Source organism: Apteryx rowi, unplaced genomic scaffold (assembly GCF_003343035.1).
Source record: "Apteryx rowi isolate R43461 unplaced genomic scaffold, aptRow1 scaffold_171, whole genome shotgun sequence".
Lineage (NCBI taxonomy): Eukaryota > Metazoa > Chordata > Aves > Apterygiformes > Apterygidae > Apteryx > Apteryx rowi.
Genome location: NW_020447986.1, coordinates 1,636,357 through 1,660,207, shown reverse-complemented (window position 1 = coordinate 1,660,207; position 23,851 = coordinate 1,636,357). Strand labels below are relative to the sequence as shown.

Genomic DNA, 23,851 nt, shown 5'->3' with positions numbered 1-23,851 from the left:
CCAGCAGCGCTAAACTTCTGCACCGTCACAAATCATTTGGGTATTAGTGTATGTTTCTGAGGTTTCTAACTGCGCAGCTCAGACATGTTGAGCACCTATAGTTTCTGTGAATTTTCTCAGAAATGTCAGCAYGTCAGGAAAATACTGAGATTTTTGCAGTGAAGGTGGAAAATCTCTCAGAATGTCAATGATGTTAGAGATTTTTTAAAATTAAAGGAATAAGAAAACTAAACAGGGTCTGATCCATAGGTTTTAAGATGCACAGAGCTTGTTATCAGTGTATTGTGCATCTATCGAATGTATGAGCAGCCAGGTTGGGTGTCAGGATGGAGATAAACAAGGGATTGTGCAATTCATTTGGAAACTGCCATTACACAGACAAGTGCCGGCACAGAAACAAGTAACAGCTCATGGAGGAAGATCCCTGTTGGAAGGCTTGCCCTGCACTGTGTAATGGCCATGAAGGGCAAGGAATGAGAAACGCTCTTGGGTTACGGAGATGCTGATTTGGATTTGAACGGAGGGTTGTGGGGGCTGTAGGAACAGAACAGTTGGACTCTGGTGGTTCAGTTTGTTTTAGTAATGTTAATCACAGAAAAGCAAATGCTTATGGAAGTGAGATGTAAACTCATGTTACTTTTCATAGATCAACTTATTAATTACAGGCCATCTTTATTTCTTGACTTTTTTATGTGGTTTGTACTGTACCACTGTGCAGCAGCAGCCAGAACGTGGCACAGGACTGACCTTCGTGCTGGAAGAACAGTGTATGGATGTGTACAGTTATGGTGAAGTACCTGAGGAGTTTTGCTTCTCTTCCATCTTTCGCCTGTCAGGGTGTCCAAACTGCATCCATCACACTGAGAGCGTGGGCAGGATCAGTCCAGCTGCACAGTGTGCAGTGCTGTTTTTCCCTCGTGCCTTGTTGGGCTGCTTTTGAATCCCACAGAGTTTTTGTTCATCTGTTTGTTTCTCTGAATACATGTGCAGGTATTTCAGTGTTGCTCCAAACGTGTTGTTGTCTAGAAAGCAAGAGGATGGTATTGAAAAGCTAACCTGAATCTTCTGCCTGGAGATAGTATTGCCTAATGCTTATATCTAGGAATCAAGAGTCAGTTACGTGGAGTCATTTCCTGGCTTTGACATAACTTTTCTAATAACCTTGGAAAAATTAGTAACTTTCCTGTGCTTTAAATAGCCCTTTTCCAAAATGGATGTAATATTCATGAGCATAATATTCATGTAGTCCTCAAAAGTTTTTATAAGAATTAATGCTCATAAAACATTTTAAGACTCATTAATATAAATTACCATAGGAGTGCAAAGTGAATTCTGCTACTCTCATCTACTACTACAAATTAACCAGCAGGGTTTTAATATAGGCAAGCTTGTGATCAAAAATATTTAGTGCAGGTTAGTGATCTTGCAATGTCAGAGGCCTTTGGATACCACTTTGGTGACACAGAATACCACAATATCCTGTTWCCTGTTCAGTTAATCTAGGTTGCGGCACCTTTTTGTTGTTGAGGTGTTTAGTGGATATGATCTTGTAACATTGGAGTGGTGTACATTAGAAGGCCTTGCTCACAGTATTTAGAAAATGGGGAGTTAATATGCCACAACAACCCTTACATTTTCTTTTTGTTCCTGGGATTGTCTTCCCAGTATGAAGCTGGAAATTAAGTCTTTTCTTCTGTTCAGGTGACCTTCCCACTGAAACTGTTAGCAAAAATACTGGTACTCTGAGGGTGGGATGATGATGTGGAGGTTTTTGTACTATTAGCTAGACTGAGACAACCAAATCAATTCACGGGGCCATCAGAGACATTAAGTAGTAATAGCGTGCAGTTGTTGCTGTTCTGAGATGGCTTCAAACAGATAGCATAAGGCATTCTATTCCATTATCAATCTCCAAGATYATCTAGTTCCTATACTTATTACCCTTAGACCATGCAAAATCTGTAATACTAGTCTCTGATAAAGAACAGTGCATTGTTATTTCGGGAGAGAGAGAGAAAGATGTAATCTGCATACACACTGGCTATCTTAAAAGATGTTTTGCTGAACTGAGACAAATTAATATTAAGGTATGAAATCTTGCCAAAGCACAGATAAAGCTGTAGTCATCCCCAAAGTGTAGGTTCTGAACCCTAAAACTCAGTGATCTTCAAATAAGCTTTCTGGAAGTATGTCAGAAATCTCTTTTCAGTTCTGGTAGTTCACTGGGCAAGACCCTGGAGCCAGGGAAGAACTTGCTCACAAGCCATTTGCCTGGTTTGCATGAACAGTGCCAAGTCTGGACTGTTCCTGGGGTCAGTTTGGCATGATGTGAGCGCCTATATGGGAACATAATTTTCTTGATGACAGCACAGATCAGTGTTTCCCAGCTGCAGGTTGCAGTCCCTCCCAAAGATGTCCTTGGGATGGTTCAGAGGAGGCTGTGAAACATTTTATACTAGTCAGGGAACAGTCAGCTGCCTTTAATTGCTCGCTGTACTCAGTCCTTGCAGTGCAGAGGTTTGTGTATTTATACCTGCAGCCAGTAACTATAAACTATTCTTATTCCCTTGGCCGAAACAGACAGAGGTACTATTTGCAATGAAGGAGAAGGAGAAAATGAAAGGCCACAAAAAGACAGATTAGCCCAAAAGTGTGTTATGCTTTCAGATTTTTGTCCCAAATTAGATGAATGAGGTTACAATGAAAGTGTACTTTTGTCTACAGCCCCTCTGCACTGCACGTGGAAATGCAATGATTCCATACGCAGGAGACCCAGAGTTATTTTCTGTGGTGCCCTCCCAAACTGATGAAAAGACAAACACGCAGGGAGGAGCTGCGGCAGTGCTTTGGTCTCTGAAATGTTGCTGATGGCAGTGTTGTTTTCTGATCCACAGGTCCAGAAGATGGCATAGTAATAAAGTCACCTTCCAGGGAGCTGGGGTCCTTTTTCGTCTCCGTGTGTGCTGCTTGAACTGATCTGAAACCTTTGTTTTTGGACTGAAGAAACCTGCCCACTGCTTGCCCTGAAAACCTTTCTCTCCTAATTCATGAGCCAGCAGGATGCGGTCGCTGTGCTTTCAGAACGCCTTCTTATAGCTGCATACAAAGGCCAAGTGGATAATGTGGTGCAGCTTATCAACAAGGGTGCCAAGGTAGCAGTTACCAAGGTAACGAGAGAAAAAYGCTTTACAAAATCCCTGGGAACTAACATAACTCCTAAGCCATTGTCTGTGAAAATGCCCTTGTAGCTTTACAATTTTGAATGTAATTGAGGTTAGTCATGGTGTTTAGATTTTCCRAAAGTTTATACTTATTAGCTCATGTAAATGTATAAAATAGTGCATATCTGGTATTATACGCTCCCCAGTGGACACACGCATGCCTGTAGTGAATGCTGAGTCCTTAAAAACGTACTGTGCTGGGTGGAGGTGCAGTGACATTTTTCAAAATGTGCACTGACTTTTGAACAATGTGCAAAATGATGAATGGAGTAATTCATCACCATCAAGGGAAAGCGGTCTACAAGGCAGATCTTTCTGCATGAGGGGATGGGGGAAAGCCACCTGTTGTGGTGAGGTAAAGGTACACAGAAAGTGTTTCTTAATCTTTTGATACAACAGACTAATTTCTGGCCTCACTTGTATCTGACATCTTCATTGATTTATGCTGTGTAGTCCCTATCAGTTCCAAACTTGGGGTTTGCAAACTTTATTCCCTGTACCTTAAACATAACGTCAGCATCAAAGGATTTCTGCTATGATTTTAAGAGAGTCCAAATTGATATTCACCCATTCCTAACTTTCAACATGTTATAAATAATAATAGCAAATAAAAGATGAGCTAGAAGTAGCTGTTGTAGAGAAGGTTCACTCAGCAAAAAGCCCTAAAAAGAATTAGGTAAGTTAGATCTGATAGAGCTGTAAGGTAAAATTTGGGACTTCCTGTTTTGACATATTATTGTTCTCCATCATGCCTAGTCTTATTTGTATTTCCATACTGATTTTGAACACTATAGATGTATGGAAGTTAATATTCACAGACAGAAAGCAAATGTGAATACATTTGATAAGTAATCTGTTTTTTCCTCTTTTTATCTGTCAGTGACAGTTGTTTTCAAACCCTTTGCAGTGTTTGGGTTGTAGGTAGTATTTATTTTGAAAGCTGGAGTGATCCAAAGGTAAACAGTTTTTATAAATTTTACTTGCCAAAACTAAGTGGCCTCTTGTTGTTAGATACAGTGCACCGATGTAATAAATGTGAATGGTCCCCTGAAGATACCCATTTGGCTCTGTTGTTGATGAACAGCTATTGAAGGTGGTCGGTAATAGATCAGGAAGTGCTCATTTACAGATGTCTGAATGGTAGCCTGGGGTTTTTTAAGATGTTCAGCTCTGAGGTTACCGAAGGACCTACCTGAAAATAGAGAAGGTAGTAAAAGGGGTGCCATGCTCTGTATAAATTTGTACATTACTGTAATTTTGAATCCAGGTCCCACACTCCTTGAAGCATAAAATGTGGCATCTTTTGTAATGGTCTAAACTAATCGTGGCACTGATTAAACTGTTTCATGGAATTAGTTGACATAATCCACAATTGTAGTGCGAGACTGGCACTTTGTTAGCGTCGTTTATTGTGCAGTTATCAATGCCTTCTGTTAGTTACAGCAAGAATAGTTAAGGCCAACTGTGAGCTGAACCTCTGTGTCTAGATGTGACTTACTAAACAAGAAAACAAATGTTTTATAAACCTGCGTTTTCAAACACAAACTCAGTTAATTTGGTTAAAATACAGATTTGCTGGAGTTCATGTACATCTTTCTTTGCTATCTGATGCAGGCAGCTTCCGGCTTCTTGCACTTGCTTTGTTGTTTAGCCTTTGTGTGGCAAATCAAAGCAAAGCTCATCTGGCGGTGGGTGATGCTGCCCACAGGCGCACAGTGTTTGTGTTTTTGTTGGAGAGCCATGTGGAGACCCAGACTCTCTGGTGAGCTCTGAGGCCATCCCTTTCGGTGGCCTGGTGCTATCAGATTGTAGCTATTGTTTTGTGGAGACAAAAGCTCACCCTCTTGTAATTCTGGGTGCGTCCGGTCACATCAGCAGACAGCACAAATGAGATACTTGGGTAGCTCTGGGCCACCCCATTCAGAAAAGATGAAATCAGGTCGGCAAAACTGTGGAGGAAGGCTCGAGGGTGCTCAGGAGAACGGAGCACAGGGGGCTTAATGAACAGATTACTTATCAAATGTATTCACATTTGCTTTCTGTCTGTGAATATTAACTTCCATACATCTATAGTGTTCAAAATCAGTATGGAAATACAAATAAGACTAGGCATGATGGAGAACAATAATATGTCAAAACAGGAAGTCCCAAATTTTACCTTACAGCTCTATCAGATCTAACTTACCTAATTCTTTTTAGGGCTTTTTGCTGAGTGAACCTTCTCTACAACAGCTACTTCTAGCTCATCTTTTATTTGCTATTATTATTTATAACATGTTGAAAGTTAGGAATGGGTGAATATCAATTTGGACTCTCTTAAAATCATAGCAGAAATCCTTTGATGCTGACGTTATGTTTAAGGTACAGGGAATAAAGTTTGCAAACCCCAAGTTTGGAACTGATAGGGACTACACAGCATAAATCAATGAAGATGTCAGATACAAGTGAGGCCAGAAATTAGTCTGTTGTATCAAAAGATTAAGAAACTGAGGGGCTCCTCAGGGGCATGGTGGAGGTTTTGTGCATCGGATATTTTGGAGACTCTCCCAAATTTACTCCACCCACGTTGTGAACCGGGCAGAGATGAGCTCAATGTGAAGTGAAAGGTGCGAGACCAAGCTGCTGCCCTCATCAAAGCCCGTCAATWCAGGCTCAGTAATGTACAGTCCATGTCTACAGAGCATCCAGTTTGCATCTGTCTCTCCCTCAGCCAGCTAGCTGCCTAGGGAGAGCATGTGCGTATTTGCCTACCAAAGGCTRTATAAACATACCCCTGGAAGAGCTTGGCTTGCTAATCTAGTGAAACAAAGGCTGGAAGGAGAAAGAGCCATTTAAAGTCAAGGACAAAGCTGACACAGGAGCAAGCATGTATAAATTAGCCTCAACTATGTTTAAACTGGAAATTTGGAGGGATTTTACATCCATCAGAGTGGCCAGGTTCTTGTGCAGTCTCTCAATAAGTGGAGCAAGGACAAAATGACAACTACCACTACTGGGTAATAATTGACCCAATACTGAGTACTACTACTACTACTACTACTATCATAACTACTGCTATTACTAACTACTGTTTTAGGGTGGAATTTGTTAATTTGTGAATGGGATTTAGATGACATGCTTGTCACAGCAAGGGAATTATTGATCAGGTTTTCAGATAAACTGAAAACAAAAGCCCTCTCCACTCCCCAAGATAAAACTGATTACAAAATGAAGCATAATTTTATTCACATGTATGCTTTAGTCCTCTTTTACCTTTATATTTTCTGCTCTTGTTCATAGTCGTCTTTTTTTTTTCCTGTCAAATTAATTTTAAATTCTCTGGATTTGCTCTGAAGAAAAAGGATTTTTTTACTTCTCTGCCAAAATACCTGCTTAATTCTATCTGAGTTTTATTGGAGTAAGACATGCAGAGACAAAACTCTTTCCAGGGAGAGTAAAAGTTCCCTCATCACTTTAGGCCAAAATGAATTTCTGATATGCATCTGCAAGTGCAGACCAATCTTTTTAAAAAACACCATGGAGAACCACAGCTTGAAGTGGCTGGGCTCTAGAGCAGGATTTGGTTTATAAACTCTTGCTAAACACTAAAGAATTCTTTATTCTGACTAGACTAATTGAGCATGGCTTAAGAAAAATGAGGCATATTTTCCTCAACAAACCAAGTGCTTTTAAATGCTGGGTAGCTGGCAAGCAGGTCCAGCTCTATTCTTATGTTACATATGAAAGGTCATATTATGTGGTTAATTGCTGCTTCAGTAAATAATAATTTAGCTGCAAGATATTCTTTCATTTTTGTCACCTCTGTGTACAGTGCCATTCACATTAACTAGGTGATCTGAGAAAAAGAATAATACTAAAGAATCAAAAGTCAATGGGGAGTTGATGCATTTAAGTGCTCACTTCAGTGTTTGCTCCAGGGTGCATTTGGTTTGTGCTGATCTCAGTAACAGTCACCTGTCCAGCTGAGCCCCGCGTTTCCAGGGGAAGTCAATGCAAAAGTGAAARCCCTGGCACCTTCCCTGACGCCAGGAAGAGCGAGAGACACTGGGACTCTTTCYAGATTGGGAACCTTAAAAAATATGTAATTTTCCTTTATCTCTAATCTGCAGAGTTTTTTTTCCTTTTGCTGTGGTTTTTCAGCTGGACGGAGGGGCAGAGAATGAGGTTGCTTTGCCACTTCTGCTACAGGAGAGGTGGAAGCCCAGCCTGGCCTGTGGTATGCTATAAAATCATGGGGTTGTACCAGACTTACTCAGGTCAAACAGTGGGTGAGAGGGCAGGATGCTGCTGGGAAATGAGTTTTCTGGTGGCTGCAACATGCTCTGTGCCACCTCTCCCCCACGCCAGGACTCCTATGCCGGGACCTGGTGATCAGTGGGGTCATGGTGCTGGGACACCAGGGTGGGAGAGTGGTGGTGGCACTGTGTTGGAAATGCATGTAGAGCGCTCACGATGGTACTGTGATCTCTGCTGTGACACCATGCAAGGCAGAGACCAAAAAACAGACTTACAGTCAATGTGTGATGCTTTACGGCTTGGCCTGAGGCATCTTGTGGGCCAGGGTGCTCTGTTGCTGCTTTACCTGGTAGGAACAGAGAAATAATTTCCATCTTTGTGCCTTTCAGTCTGACAGGTGTGAAATTTATATCTGTTTTCTTTATGAAAATGGCAGAAAATATCCCAAACAACTGATGATTTGAATTGGCTGGTTCAGCAAGCAGAATCCTTTAGAGAGTATTTTGGTGAACATGCTGCCAAAGCTAGAAGATTCAAAACTAAGCCTGATAGGATTAAGTCTTTTCTTCCAAGCTGGAAAGCGGGTCACATTTTTTAGTTCTTTTGGAGTGGAACTTTCTTTCAGTAAAGTTATTGAAAGTTGCATCTTTGAAATTTAAGTTACGTTTCTTTTTACCAGATATGAGCAAATTAAGCTTTGATTTGCCTGGTGTTCTGTAGTCACAGAGCTCATAACTATGGGTGAGTTGTGTAACAGTAGGAGCATTTCTTTAGAAGAACGCTTTTGCCTATAATACTTTACTAATGTTGGTTGGGCAGCAAGGAGCAAATGAAGCTTAGAGGTGTAGGGGCTTCGGCTTTGGAGCTGGCTGTGTCATGCCACCCTCCTGCTCTTCCAGCAGCAATTTAAAGGAAGAGATTCTGCACCCAAAAGGACAGAACAAGCCCCTGAGCAGAGGTGGGGGGGGGGGGGCGCTTGCATGGCTGTTTTCTGGCAGTGCCAGGGTTGTGGGTTCAATGTCCAACTCTAACAGCAGTTGCCAGTGGAAGGAGCAGTCCCACCTTTCCCTCCACCAGCCCTGCTCCCCAGCCTCCCTATGAGGGCCTTCCCCTCTTTGGCGTTAGCTCGCTGGGACCTTTGCTGAGCTGCTGTGTCCTGCTACCCTTCCCGAATGTTGTTTGAGTAATTTTTCTTTAGATGTTGTGAGATGAGATAGGTGAGGGAGAGGTCTGAGGAGCACCAGAAGTGGTGTAAGAGAAATGATGGTAGGGACACGTTAGATCAGCTCAGCTGTTCTGTTGAACCTGTCCCCACTTAGGTGCCCAGAGGAGGGAGGGAAGTGCGATTTCACCTCCTGCACTTGAGTTTTTGGTGTGTCCTGGCTGAAATCCCCTTGTCACTCAGGGCTGACTAGCAGAGCTTGCTCTGCCCAGTCACTGCATGGAGATCTGCCCTCCCTGATGGGATCTTGCTCCGTGCTCAGAGACAAAATTCCAGATCTGAACCCGCATGTAAGAGCTCATCAAAACAAAATGTTACTTAATGTTGGGTTTCATTGTGACGTTAGAGTATGTCATGTAGAATTGAATGGTGAGAATTAATATGGCCAAGAAAAGCTATGTTTTACCAAGCACATACAGAGAAGGGTTCCACTTGTCAAACATGACAGAGATTTGCTAGASGAAGTAATAATGTAGTACAGACAGTTTCAACATAGTTTGCACAGCACCATGGGTTTTATGAATATTTTTTCAAAGTGAAGTAGAATATAGCTTTTCTGCAGACCATAGTGTTAAGATCATAGCTATAAAATTGAATTCCGCAAAGAAATGATGATCATTTGGAAAAGCCATGGAAATGCAAAAGCTTTTCTTCTGACTCAGTAATGCTATTTATTTATCTATTTATGTAAGTATTTAAAAAATTTTTTTTTTGAAACTGATATGGACCTGCTATATGGCAACACTTCAAAATGCTGTGGTAGTTATAGAGTTGTCATCAAGATTTAGCTTCAGAGAGTGCTGAGATCTTGAAAACAGTCTTTTTTCCTTCCTTTTTAAATTATCAGCACAAAAAAAGAAATACATTTCAAWGCTTTCACATTTTTGTGTTCCTTCAGTTTGAAAAACTACTTATTGTCTTAAGTGTCTGTTTTAAACAATAAATCAAAAATGAATGAAAGTAAAATAGCAAACATTTAGGGACTTACTCAATGCCCATGGAGGTCAATGAGAAACTTTCTGCTGACTTGAGTGAGCAGGTTATTCATGGTGAACAGTCTAACAAATCATCAGTGAACAATGTGACAAGACTTTGTTTTTGTTTTCTCTTCAAGGTTTCTAATAAAATGTGGATAGGCATGTTTTTGTATAAATGCAGAATGGATGACTAAATAACAGTGCTTGTGCAGCACAACATGAGAGTGAAGTGGAGAACTGAATGTGCTTGCATAAAAGAATGCAGGAATATATAAACACAAGGAAAGATCCTGCAGCTTGTGGTGCTAAGACCTGCCTGTATGAATTTGGTTGTAGAAAGCACACCTAGGGTAGCTTGACAGTTACTCTAACAAAAATCTGCTTTTAAATCTGCTATGGACAGTTGCCTGCCAATGTTTGGAAGGCAGAATACAAATTAAGTACAAATAAAAATGGTGCCCTTGTGTTTTACCGCTGAAATTCATGTGGGTGTTTACTGTACTTGGCTGCAACTTGATATACCCCATAGCTATAGCACTATGTCACAGCTGGAAATTGCAGCCTTAGTGCAATAGACCCCATCTATTTGTCAAGAAGCTGGTGACAAGGGAGGATTTATATGATTTGTGGTCTGCTGAAGCAATTATTTGCATTCGAATAAATGTCTTAATTGCATATTTTTTATATGAGTGAATGCTTTATTGATTCATTAATTCAAGACTAGTAAAAGTCTCTCATTAATATTTCTCTAGTAGCTGATAATAACCCTGAAATCATTACAGTTAATATTTGGAAATCATAAGAAGCTTTTAAGCCAATAATCTGCATGTTAAGCAGTCTGGTTTTAGTGGTGTCTCCCTGTAATGAACATCTAAGAGACACTCCTGTTTGTATATGTTTCCTCTGCCATTAGGGCCTATTGTGTATTCAGAAATGCCCCTTTGGTAGTACTGCAGTGGTGAATATGAAATGTCTTTACAGAGGAGACACAGAGGGAAATTTGTCTTCTGCCCTCCTCTCTCTTCCTCCTAGATATTTTGGTAGGATGCTTTGTTTTGAAAGAAAAAATTTCACAAAAAAACAGTCCTGTCAACCCATCAGCAATCTCCTTCACAGCCAGCGTAAAGGGCCATTCCTCTGGCTCGCAGTCATGATGGACAAGATCAAAGCCAGGCAAGAACAACTCTAGCGGTCGCTGCCAGGGCGCCCAGCCATGCCACAGACCCTTTGACCATTTCTCTCCAAAGCTTGCAGCACTCTCATTTTGTCACTGCAGTGTGAGGGCTGCTGAGCAGCACCCAAATTGCCTGGTCTCTCCCTCGCAGTTTGTTGGGGGTTGGTGCATGCATACATACATACCTATAGGTATTGCGAGGGGGAGTTTTTCCAGTGTTTGTGCTGTCTGCACTGGAACACTGCCCAGTTGTACCACCTATCTCTAGTTCCATTTTTAATGTCATTAAGTGGAAAAAGAATATATGGCATTGCCAGCTTTACAATGTTATGATTAATCTTGACATAACCGGTGCTTTTCCAAAAGCCTGAGCCTCTAATCAGTTTAATGTGCTAGAATCGCTCCTCCTTCCCACTCTCCCATCTTAGTGTTAGGGTCATTATTTTCCTAGTCTCCCTCTATAGTCAATGGGAAGAGATGAGAACTGTATGCAGTAGCTCTGGGCTCTGAAGGTCTCTCTCTAGGTGTCTCCAGTAGGTTGGATGCATCTGGACGTACATTTTTGGGTAGAGAATCTTGAACCCATAAACCCTGTGGAATCAAAGGCCAAAATACAATTAATAATCTCCTAGTCTTTCATTTTAATATCTCAAGATTTTTAAAACAAAGACATGAGTTTTGGGGACCTGGCTGAAATTTTTGAATGCTTGCGGATGACAGTAGTGGGAATGCAGAGCTTTGTGACCTGTATGTTCTCTAAGGGCCAGGAGCAGCCAAGCAAAGTTCCCTTCAGTGTGCTCCTTTTCCCTGCAGCGCTGAGGACATGATGATGCTTGTTTTTGCTTGTCGAAGAGACAGGAGTGGAGTGGATTTGTCTGCCAACCTCTGCTCTTTCCTTCCTTTCAGTGTCTAGCATTTTTGCTCTCTGCCAGCCAATCCAATACGTTCCCCTCGCTCTGATTTCCACTGAAAGTGCAGCTCTAACAGGCCCCGCAGGAGGAGAGCCGAGGGCGATGCCAGGGGCTCCCCTTCGCGCCGCAGAGGGCAGCCTCCGTGCGCCAGCGCTGCCAGAGAAAGGGCCGTCTTGTCAAGATAAGCCTTCTCTCTGGGGCCGCTGCGTTTCACGTGCCTTCAGGCACTGCATCAGCAGGTGAATGGTCGTGTGGCACACATGATTTGAATCTGTTGTGCTTTGCAACCTTCGTGTGAAACATGACTTGTATGTGTGCCTAAGGGGGGGCTTTACCTGCTGCTGCGCAAGCTGCCTGTAGTGTTTGCCTAGGAAGGTATGTTGGGTGAGGAAAACGTTCCTCACGGTCAAATAAACTCACACTTCTCTTTCATAGTTTATTTTTAACCGAATACCTTTGGCTGCACCTCAGCATTTTTTCAGTGGTTAGAGATAGTTATCTTACGAGAAAGTTCCCTGCTGGAATATATTCATGTAGTTGACACTGTTCTCCTTTTAAAGTCCATGAGCTGGCTTCAAGTTGGATTAGTTTTGCTTTTCCCGCTCCGTGCACAGATTACAATAAATTGTTGCTGTGATATATTAGAAACCTGCTGGGAAGTGAGACACCCAATTAGGTGATTTATTGCAATTAAGCAATGTAGAAAGTTAGAGCCTATAAGTCTGAACGTGCTTGAGCACGTAGTCCTAATCCAAACATACTGTTTGTAGCAGGGAATGATTTGTCAATCTGCCTGGTTTTTTTGTTTTTTTTTTTAATGTTGCCTAGAGACTTTTAACCCTCCTGCTCTCAGGTTATCTGAAACTGCAGCCAAGCCCTGGATCTCCTCCAGGCCATTACAAAAGGGAATGTGCCCCGTGYGGCTGGGCCAGGCGTTTACTGGGGCAGCGGAGGTTTATAGCCGTGTTTCTGGATCCCATCGGTCGTGCAAGCAGCGGGCTGGCTACCGAGCGAGGAAGCAGAAGCGCAGGCTCGCTGCTCGTCCAGGTGCTGCCGCTGACCTTCTCCCGGCTGCACCCGTTTGCCCGCTCAGCGTCGCCCTTCTTGCGGGTGCATTCAGGGGCTGACGGTGAAAGCAGAAACAAGCCATTTTCAAAACACCGGAGAAGCTGAAATGAGACTTTCCCTCGTAGGAATGAGTTCCTCCCTCCTGTTTTGAAAGGGTAATGGGAGAAAAGGGTTGCATTTTGAGAGACCTGAGTTGCAGAATGGGGGTGGATTTTTCCATTAGATCTGATCCTTCAGGTCAATAATCAATAACATAGTATAACTAATCAACATTTAATGTTTGCAAAGCCCTGCACAACTATTAAGTAATTTATAGACTTTTTTTTCCATTAATTCTGTGGATTTCAACACTATTTTTCTTTTTGTTCTGAAGAGACTGAATTCCCAAGGCTGTACCAGCTGCTTAGGATATAGGAACTGCTGTATGAAAACAGCCTGTCTTGAGCTTGGTTTTTATTTACTCGAAGTAACTTTCCCAGTGGGGAATTTCCTTAAAATATCAGAGAACTAATGATTGTCTTCTATTTACATAAGGCCACTAGTAGTCAGCTCTTCAGGTTTTTCTTCTGTAGCTAATCTTCTAGGGCAGTTCATTTTCCTGTTCAGGGTAAAACAAACTTCCTGGATCCTTGGGAGGAAGAATAGACAGTGGCAACATCAATGATGAAGAAATCTTTAGCTTATACAGGCTCAATTTTTAGGGAATTGCTTATTCTAATTCTTTTCTGTTGTCCAGACTACTACTTAGAATCTCTTCACCATTTGAGCTTTTTTTAACACAGGTTGTTATACCTCCTTTAGGAGAAGCAGCCTATTCCCCTTTTCCTGAAATGTCTCATTTTAAATTCTGCCAAAGGATGATCAGAACTCAGTTACAATTAAATATTGTTTTCCTCTTGCCATTTCACTTAGATTTTTGTAACCCATTTGTTGGGGAGACACTATTTTTCTTATTTAAATTTTGATTTTTACAGTTAAATTTCAATTTTTTTCCTCCTAAAACTATATATCATTTAATTAAACCTTTTCTGTCCTTCTGTCCGTTAGGAAACTGTCCTTAATTATACTGTAGATTGATTTTTCTTGTGACTGTTTTTTTACCCTGTTTTTATATGGGTTAGGGCTTGGTAATCTTTAAAAATATGTTGCTTAAAAAACCTGACAGATTTTTGCCAAAACAAGGTTGGTTGTCGTATACATTAAGTCACTTGGGGTGACTACAAATTTTCCATTCTTTTTAAGGGGAGCTTCAGTCATACACAAAAATCTTGTAACTCTTACTTCTATTGCAAAGATTATACTGATTACAATATAAGAATTAGACTGTGATAGCAACTTTGTGGTACAGAGTGGAATTGAAAGTGGTGGGCAGTTCTAGGTTCCAGAGGGACAGAAACAAAAAAGTCATGAATTCTGTTTCAGCATGGACAAAAAGAAGGATCTGAGTTTTTAAAGAAGTAACCTTACATGAGTAGAATATCCCTTTTGTAGAGTATCGTTAGGGTAAACTGAAATGTTGCAGAAGGGGGAGGAGGAGTTTTCAGCATGCACAAAATAAGGTAAAGCCTTTTGTACACTAATATCTGTCAGTTGCTGCTATTGCAGACTTCAGAGAAGTATAAACAGAAGAAGGAGGAAAAGAGGATAAAATTCTGGTCAACTACTATGTATAAAAAGTTGGTCTTAAGGTATTATTATTTACTTCTCATTCATAGCATGGCCGGACTCCTCTGCATCTTGCTGCCCACAAGGGTCATCTMCATGTTGTCCAGATTTTGTTGAAAGCAGGTTGTGACCTGGATATTCAGGATGATGTAAGTAGATACAACCATCCTTGCTTGGGGTGGAGGGGGAAAAGCTGTTGTTTCATCAGTAATTTGCAAATAAGAATAGAATTTAGCTTCTTTGAAGTGGGATTAAATGAAAACAAAATCTGTCTCCTGTATTTTTTTCATTTGGAGATGTAACCTGTAATTTGGAGATGCAGAACTGCACAGGGGACAAAGTAAAACTGGGTGGTTTTCAGTGAGTAACTTAGTACTCATATTCAAGCTCCAGAGCTTTATAAGAGCTCTTGTTACGTCTGGCTGATGTGAGTAGCAATGAGAGCTGTTGTCTGCCATTTGATACAGAAGTGAAATAGAGTCATTGTAGTGTGCGGGAAGCCACTGAAACGCTTCAGGTAGGGCACATGATCTGTTGTGATGTTTGCTTAAGCGGGAGATGCTTTTGTGCAGATCTGTGTTGCAGCATGCAGAATATCGAACAGCTGCCCAAAGCAGTATATGGGGTCGCAGAGAAATTGTCCCATTGTCAGTAGTGCAGGATGGGTGGGTTATCACACCTGTCAGACTTTTGGGTGGTAAATCTTCGGCATAATGTAATCAGCTTTGAATTTAGCAAAGGGTAGTTTGTCGTCATTAAGTAAAACATGTAAGTTGTTGGTATTTCTCAGTTTTCCGTAGAAATAGTTATAATATTGGACCTGGCTTTAGGGGACATTGGAGTGATCAGTAACTTTGTTTTAGTTATCTCACTCTGATGAGCAACGACATAGGCTGAAATGTGCAACAGCAGTTAAATAACCATGACTCCCTTCAGATTCATTGCTGATTTCTGGCTATAATATTGGCCCTGATTTGTTCTGAAATGCCTGCACTCAGAGCAGGAACTTCTCACAACATTTAATGATGGGTCAAGCCCTTTTGCAATGCTCTTGCAAAGTGATAAGCAAATCCATGTATTATAATTCTGAGAGCATACTGGAACAAATTTGAGAAGGGTTGCTTTTGTTCCCTCTGTAATAAATAAGGTTTAGGTTCTTAAAAGATCCTAGACATCCAAAGATGGCTAGTAGAGGCACCTATATGACTATTGAAAGGACACAGGAAGCCTCTAGGTGCCTTTTGAGAATCCCCTTAGGCATTTGTTTGCATCCAGAGGGTCTTAAATATCTTTAAAAATTGGAAAACTGKTTTCCTTTTCCACATGAGTAGTTGCCTCCCTATGAGAATCTGTAGCTGGTAAGCCTAGAACAGTGTTATTCATGCAGCTTTATACTGAGAAACTTGTTCTTCTAGAAAGAAGTGTTTTCTGCACTCTTTTTTCTTTCACTGTGCCCATCTGTGAAATGGGGCTGATTTGCAAGTGTGGTGGGAGTGTCAGTTTATTTGGATAGGGAGTTCATTTTTAGACCTCTCCCAGGAAAAAAGGTACATCAGGGATTTAAGACAAAATTATAGCTACTTTACAAGTACAGTCAGTTTTCCTGAAAAGTGCAAGTTGCTGTTCTAAGACTGTAAGGGCTGCCAACGATTTACTCTTAAATTGGGTTTCTGTGAAAATTGTGTCGTTTTTTCAATCCCGTAGTCATAAAATCTAAGCTATTTATATGTAAACCTGATGTGTTAGGCATCGTGGAAAAACAGTAAATCTGTGTTTAGCATCAATTCAATTCAGGAAAGAATCTTGCACTGCAGAAATATTCAGCTCATAGAAGACCTTATTTCACTTGTCTTGTGAACTTCTCAGGAGCTTTGTTCATGAAAATTGGATACCACTTCTAAATGCGGTGACTAATCTGAACAACTGTGTACATGCTTGATTTACAGGTACAAGTTTTAAAAAATGTGTTTTGATTTTGGCTCTGTATTGAGTATTAGTTATCCGGTTGGGGTTAAGGACAGCCTCAAGAGTTGCTGCATGGTTTGAGAGTGTGTGTTTGGATTTATCTCAGAGGAGGAGGAAGATTCAAACTCCCAAGTGAGGATTTTTGCTTGTGAAAGTTATTAACAAAAATATGTCTGCTTTCCTTTTACACAGGTCTTAAAAAGGTTCTCTGTCTATGTTTCCTCGTTGTATAATTCATTTTTACAATTTATTTATACCATACAGAGGTGTTCATTTTCTCTTTTAATTGCAATCTATTGTTTATGCTGTCCATCACTTTTACTGTGTGTTTATTGGCAGTGAAGGAATTTTAGCATCAAATAAAGTGTTGATTAACATCCATATATTTTATTGCTGTTTTTCAGGACTACACATTTAGGTTCAGAAATGAAATTGCTCATGAGAGCAGAGAGTATTCCATACTTCATTAAAAAGTAAATACTTAAGTTGATATTGGTCTGCAGAATTGTGATAACACAAAGAAAATCTTCCTTTAGGTTCTAAAAAGCTGAAATATATATTTTTAAATGACATGAGAAATCTAAAAACATTTTATTTTGGAGTTGACTATCTTTAGCTAATAAACAAATGAAAGGCTAACTTTTCATCTGCCAGATGATAAACAGAAACTTAAAAGTTGCTAAGTATTGTGGAGAGATTAAAACACTGACTTCATGTTCTACAGATATGTTCCTTAAAACACAGTAAGAGCCGTAAGAATTAGTTGAAGAATGACCTCCAGTGGCCTGGAGTGGGATTATTATGAATTTCAACCCGTGGAGTCCAGCTCTGTAGAATACGCAACCCCGGGAGCTAATTCTTTCCTTCTCCCTGCCAATATTGAAAACTCTTACTGGGATCCCAGTGCAATCTCTGAGTGGTCAATGAGTATTCATACAGCACACACCTCAGAAATAGTCAAGGAGAAAGTTGTCCCGGTGAAGGAAATCAAGGATGAAAAAGATAAGAAAAAACAGAAGAGAAAGGCTAGAAAGGAACCTAGAAGATCAGAAAGAGAGAAGGAGGTTAGAAATCTTGCATCAGTCTTGCCTTGAGCTTCACTCTTCCGTGGCTGCATGCTGTAAAATCTTGGATTGGCAGTATGGCATGATAGAGCTCTTCTGAGGTGCATGACTGCATGGCGAGCTTTGCTCTGGGTGCTTGGCATAAAGTTTCCTGCACCATACATGCTTTCTGAGAATCTACCTGGAAAAAAATGTCACTTTAAAGCAAAAGCCTGAGCCCTGAAACTTCTCTCTGGAAGCCCCTGTTTAAAAAACAGAAAATTAATTTCACATGGAACAATAATCCAGAGTTCATATTCATTTCTAGCTGAATGTAAATAAGCAAAGTAGCTTATTTCTGCARTCCCATTAAGTCTCATTTATGCTGTAATTTTTTTCATTCAAGTTTATTTTTCTGTGTCTAGATGACTTCTGCTGGTCATGCATCATCATTTATTGTTCAGAGTGAAATACTTCTTACATTATGTTCATGATGATTGTCTTTGTTTAGGAAAGAAGGGGGAGAGAAGCATGCTGACATTGAGAAACACTAGGGCACACGGCGTTGCCATTGTATACAACTGCTTCAGAATATTCAAATATTCTTGTATGCTCCTGAGAGTACTTTATGCTTGATCATATTTTCACTTTACAAGTGTTCTAAACCTTCTACCATCAATTTAGTGATTTGATATCAAAGCATAAGACTTTACAACTGCTGTCTGACACTTTGTATAAGATGTTAAAGGCACAAGTTTTTGCTGTTGGTTTTGGTGCAGTTCTTCTGTAGCAAGAGTTTGTTTGGTCATTTCTGCAGACCTGGAAAGACAGTAAGGAGGCAAAGCATGTTTCTGGAAAGAGACTTTAAAGGAGATGATAGAGCTGATGGAGGCAGTAAAAAAAAGGAAAGTGTAGGAAAAAAATGTGGGTGTTATAATATTTTTTAAATCAGAGCAAGAAAAAAAAGTAGCATATCACAAACTGGTGTAAACCAACTCTCGTTAGGTTGGGGATTAGAGTCTTTAATAAAGACTCTGTAACTATGTGCTATTCCTATACCCTACTAGAGGTGGGAGAGTTAGGAGATGTACTAATATCTACCTGGAACTCTTTCATAAGTTGCTTGTGTTATTTCCTTTCCCTTGGGGTGAGTTTCAGATATAAAATAGATGCCAATCCAGTGCTTAGGTGTCTGGCCCCTGTGGTTGCATCCACTGCTTTAAGTTAGTCAGCATATGAAGAAGCTCTAGGAGCCGAGAAGGTAACTGCAAACACCAGGACACTGAGTGAATGCCACCTGTCTAGCCAAAATGCTAAAGGAAAGGGTAATGCCAGAATCCATGGAGAAGGTCAAGATTTACATGTTTGCCTTTCTTCAGGGTTCACAGCCTGGAGCCCTCTCCTGAAAGTAGGTATTTAAGCTCGCTGTGAAGAGCATGGGTTCCCCCTTTGGAAACACACCTCCTGGTACTAGGCCTTTTTGYACAATAGCCCTCTTATATGTAGAACACGCAGGATGTGCAAACGTTCATCTGCTGCATGAGGGGATTCAAACTTGCATTCCCAATCTCCCAGCAGCATCCCCCTCTCACCCAGTGAATCTCGATGTTTTTCTTAAATGTGGATTGCTTTCAACAAGGAAGTGCTCTCATTGCAAGATAAGCTGGACTGGGCGAGTACCGTAACCTCTGAGCTGTTGCATAAAAGCTGTCTGCCACCTCCTCCTCTGGCCTTGTTTCAAAAGGTGGGGGACATGTCTGCAATTTGTGTGGAGCTCGTTCCAACAAGTGTGCTTAGAGGATGCTCACAGGGTGAGAGATAGGAGAGAAAATGCCTAAGTTATGGGTTCTGGCAAGGCTTAATATAAGTGCCAACCTGTTGAGTTTGATGAAGACTATGGTGCCTCTTGGCAGCATGCAGATTGAGATGTCTGGAAAATTTGAATGAAACAGCTGGATTTTAGTTGCTTTTAGGGGTAGGCAGCAGCTAAGCAGGGAGTTTTAAGAAGTAAACTTAAGCGCCTTACTTCTATCAAGTCTCACTTATGTACTTAAGTGTCTTTTTGGCTTCAGGCCTACATTTGTCTTTAAGCAAATTCAATTCTGTCATTTCTGTCAAGGTCACATTTCTGTGACACCGCACTGGAGTTATCCCTCTTCATTGCTACTGATTTGCAGTCTCTTCCTAAGACATAAATCACTTACAAATAGGATCATAAATTGTTTCCAACGTAATAGTCTGGGCAATTAATATGCATTTACAGGTGAAATTTTTCTCTGAGTCCCTAGAACAGTCCTCTCATGCCTTGCTAAAGGCAGAACTCCAAGAAGTGCATTTTGAGATAGTTATTTTAGCAACTAATAAAAAAGATACATGAGTCAGTGATTACACTGTCTGAAAGTTCATGCTCTGAAAAAAAATGCAGCTCACTATCTGACTCCATAAAAGGCAAGATATTGTTTTCCTCCTCCTCTATTAATGGGGAGGAAAGTATGTTAAAAAAATAGTGGTATATTCAATATTATCAATACCTGGGTTTCTGAGTAACTCAAAGTAGTGAGAATCAGTCTTTTAAGTTCAGCTTCCACAGAACCTTAAGTACTTGAAGTTTAACGTGTATGCTGAAGTCCAAAGGAATGGTTGACAAAATCCTGCCCTGTTGACTTAGGAACCTGAAAGTTTTGTGGGGGTCTTCACCAGAAAAATTATATAGGAACCTGAAGTTCCACTACTGCCTGTGCCCAGAGGCATTGCTGTGGTAAGGCTAAGGATCTTGATGCTTATCTCCTGCCTACGCTCTTAAGGGTTCATAAATTAAGTGTCTTGGCACTTCACTCCTAAAGAGTGAGCCTAGTGATGTGGCCATACATCTAGGGGTAAAGAGGGTCACTGTTCCTGACAGCATTGATGGATTTTATCCATTAATGTCGTAGTGTAAACCAGACAGTCATAGGAGAGCTGAGCAGCACCCGGAGCCTGGGCCTTCTCCAGAGAGGGGGAGCAGCTCCGACATGCCCCTATGCCCCGGCCTCAGACCCGTTTCCAGTGGGACTGACCTTTGCTGTCGGATAGGAGTCAGCGATGTCCTGAAGAAGGACGGAGCGGGCTCATCATCTGTGCTCCCTGCACAGTTCAGCYGTCTGAGCTAGGGGAAAAAGAGGATTTTAAATTGGTTTCTACCTCGTCTTTACTAGGACGGAGGTCCAGGAAAGGCAAGATTTGAGAGGTCCTTTGACATTCCCTGTTATATGGATTAGGTATTTACCCTGTCAGTGTGCTGGTTGGACCTTATTCTTAGATGCTTGGCTCTCCCCTTGAATGTGTAGGAAATGTATCAGCATCAAATTTCACTTCTTAAGCAGGACGGCTACAAATCAGGTGTGGTGAAACTGGCTTCCCTGACAATTGGGGCCCTCACCGCAATGACTTTAATAGGGTTGGGTTAACAGCAAGAACAACATTGACTTAAATTGGCCCAGCAAGAAGATCCTTAATTACAAATTAAATCCATTCCAATCCGTTTGTTCCCATGAATCTGATCTCCTCCATAATCAGTTTTTCAGACTGTAAAGGAGCAGTAACCAACCATTCATTGTTAAAGCCACTGCTAAAGGTCCATCCATCACAGTGGCAGATGCCATTTTGTTTTACTCTTTATTATAGTGTCTTCCATAGTTTTGCTGTTGCAGCAATATCTTTTTAGAAGTGATAGACTGATGGATTGCTTTCCACTTTGTGGCAGGATAAAATGACCTTTGCTCTGTCCCCATTATCCATTGCTGCATTAGCAGTAGCTGTGTCAGTCTTCAGTACCATGGGGGTATTGAACAGGGCGCTAAGTTCTTTCCTGGCATGTTAGCCAGCACATTTCTGTGCAGTAACAGTTACTGGAAAGTATTTGACAATTGCACTTGTGAGATAGTATGTTTTGGAYGTGTTTTCCATAAAATTTTGGTTATTTTTTAATTTAGGGATAAATATACAAATTCAGAGAATCTGCAGTGCTTTGCAATACTTTGTGTTTTTCTGAAAGTCCCAGCTCCTGGAACCATTATTGTCTTTGTTTAAATTCTCCTAAAATAAATTTCCAGTCTTAATAGGAACAAGGACAAAATTATGAAAAGCTAAACTAAAGACAAAGCACAGATAGTGAATTAGGAAAAACCCTCAACAAATATTTAAAAAAAAATCAACTTCATGATTATAAGCCAATTTAATGATTTACTTGTGATGAGAGTTGGCATTACAGGGGTTACTGAAAGGTTGTAGTTGGCAGTACTCATTTTACCCTTATGGATTAATAACTATTTTGATGTCATGATTATAAAAGAACCACACTGAAAGTAATTTATAAGTCACCTAATTGCCTCTGAGAACAAATTGTTCAAATTATCCAGTTATGTAAATACTTGTAGTCTGTATGACACAAAAAAAGGGAAATCCCTCCAGTTTTAGTATTTAGTATAATCTGATATTATCTGATAAAGAATTGTAGCAGGGAAATTTTGTATCTATTTAGGATTAGCTTCCTCTGCAAGCTTTTTTCCTTGGGTACATTGCATCTCTCTCATTCATGTGTTTTTGGTGAACATTATCTAGATAAGCAAAAATGGATTGGATTCCCAGTCTGTTGTTTGTCATCCAGAAGAAGGCTCTGTGCAGCTTTGAAACTAAGTCTTTGTGCCTGGGCTTATGGGCTGTGTTTCAGCATTGCAGGTTCAAAGTAACTACAATGGAAAGCCAAGACAGGTTGTTTGGAAGCAGTGGAACTAATGCAGCTCAGTTTCCTGTAGATTTGTGTCTTACTGCATAAATCCTACTATTCCCTCTCTTTTATCACAATTTCACACACCTGCAATATGCTTAGTTCCCTTCCACACATCTCCTTATTTCTCGCATCCCCTGCACAAACACGTACATTAAAAAAAAAAAAAAATCACCAGATGTCCCCCATGCGCAGGGCAGGGCAAGAGGCAGCGTGTGCTGTGGCATGGCGGGGAGCTGTTGATGGACGGGGCAGTGCACCTGAGCTGTAGCTGTAGGCCAAATGGTGCAGGTAACTGTGTAGCTCCCTTGTTAAAGCCCGTAAATTGATTCTCCCTAGTCTTTCATTTCTAGAAGGCTTGCAGAAAATCAATCTTGGTATCTCTAGCTCAGCAAATGAGTTAAACAGTTATTAGAGGAAAAACTGATGGGCAGTCAGACAAGATGACCACATCAGCATCACTGAGCCGTAAAAGAAATACATCGATGCAGGAAACTCACTCTCCGCTGCTATGTGGCAGGTCAATGAGAAATGAAAGTCTTCTGGACCTTAAGACTGCTCAGGTGCTTTAACAAAATAAGTTGATAGTCTCACAGTTGGGGTCCTCATCATAAAATTGCCTCCACTCTTAGCACTAATTGGTAAATTCATCAGAGATGCTGAAGAGACTGATCTCATCTCACGCTCCTTATCTGAGCAGGATTGATGGAGCAGTCAGAGCCAAAACAGTAGCACCTCATCCAGTTAGTGTAAGTACTGGAGGATCATTATGATGAATTACAACAGCCTATAATTTCCTTTAGTTTCCCATAGATACTGTTGCTTATTAGATGTGTGAAGCCAAGTGTATTAGATTCACTGCCTTCTAATACTACAGTATTTTTAGAACACTTCAGTGCCATATATTGTGCCGGGATTGTGATGAGTTGAAAGGTCTTGTAAACAATTGGTCTGTAACTCTCTGATACATACAATAACTTCATTAATCTTGGAAACTTTAATGATTGTTGTTTACTGGGACTGTTTTCAAAGGCAGCTTGGATTTAAACAGTATGTGTGTGGAAGATGTAGCCTCTGTGTGTGTGTTGTATGCATTTGTGTTAAGTCAAAATGAGGTGAAAAGCATATGGATTAAAAAATTGCTTCTTTTTGCAGGGTGATCAGACAGCATTGCACCGGGCTGCTGTCGTAGGGAACACCGATGTCATAGCAACTCTCATTCAAGAGGGGTGTACTTTGGACAGACAAGACAAGGTAACAAGCAAAAGCAGAGCTCTGTGGCATGGCAGCCTTGCTAGCCAGTAATACTAAGGTCACGTAGAGTAAGTTATGATTTATACTCCTGAGTTAGGTATCTAATGCTTTGAAAGTATTTGAAACAGTTGCACTGGAAAAAAAGACATACCATATCTTCAGTATAAACTTCAGATTTACTTACCTTTTGACCAAGGTGATCATTTTTTAATTAATTTGCCCTACTGAAAACACTGCACAATTTCCCTTGCTTATACCAGAAACTGAGAATCCCAGACTGTAAAGTTAGTTTGGAAATAAACATAACTAATTTCAAGTTCTAAACAAAATCTTCAGAGCCATTCTGTCTG

General features: G+C 40.7%; 1 protein-coding gene across 5 annotated transcripts in view; it reads left to right on the top strand.

The window, feature by feature from the left end:
- ANKRD6 (ankyrin repeat domain 6) overlaps window positions 1–23,851 on the top strand; it is a 60,097-nt gene that overhangs the window by 16,264 nt on the left and 19,982 nt on the right. For 3 of the 5 annotated variants that reach the window (XM_026060817.1, XM_026060816.1, XM_026060815.1), the window contains exons 3-5: window positions 2,895–3,167; window positions 14,525–14,623; window positions 23,403–23,501. In XM_026060817.1, coding sequence (XP_025916602.1) covers window positions 3,048–3,167; window positions 14,525–14,623; window positions 23,403–23,501 — 318 coding nt within the window. In that variant the 5' untranslated portion in view covers window positions 2,895–3,047. Of the gene's footprint in view, window positions 1–2,894; window positions 3,168–14,524; window positions 14,624–16,340; window positions 16,421–23,402; window positions 23,502–23,851 lie in introns of those variants that run through there. The other 2 variants (XM_026060820.1, XM_026060819.1) reach the window with 2 other exon arrangements.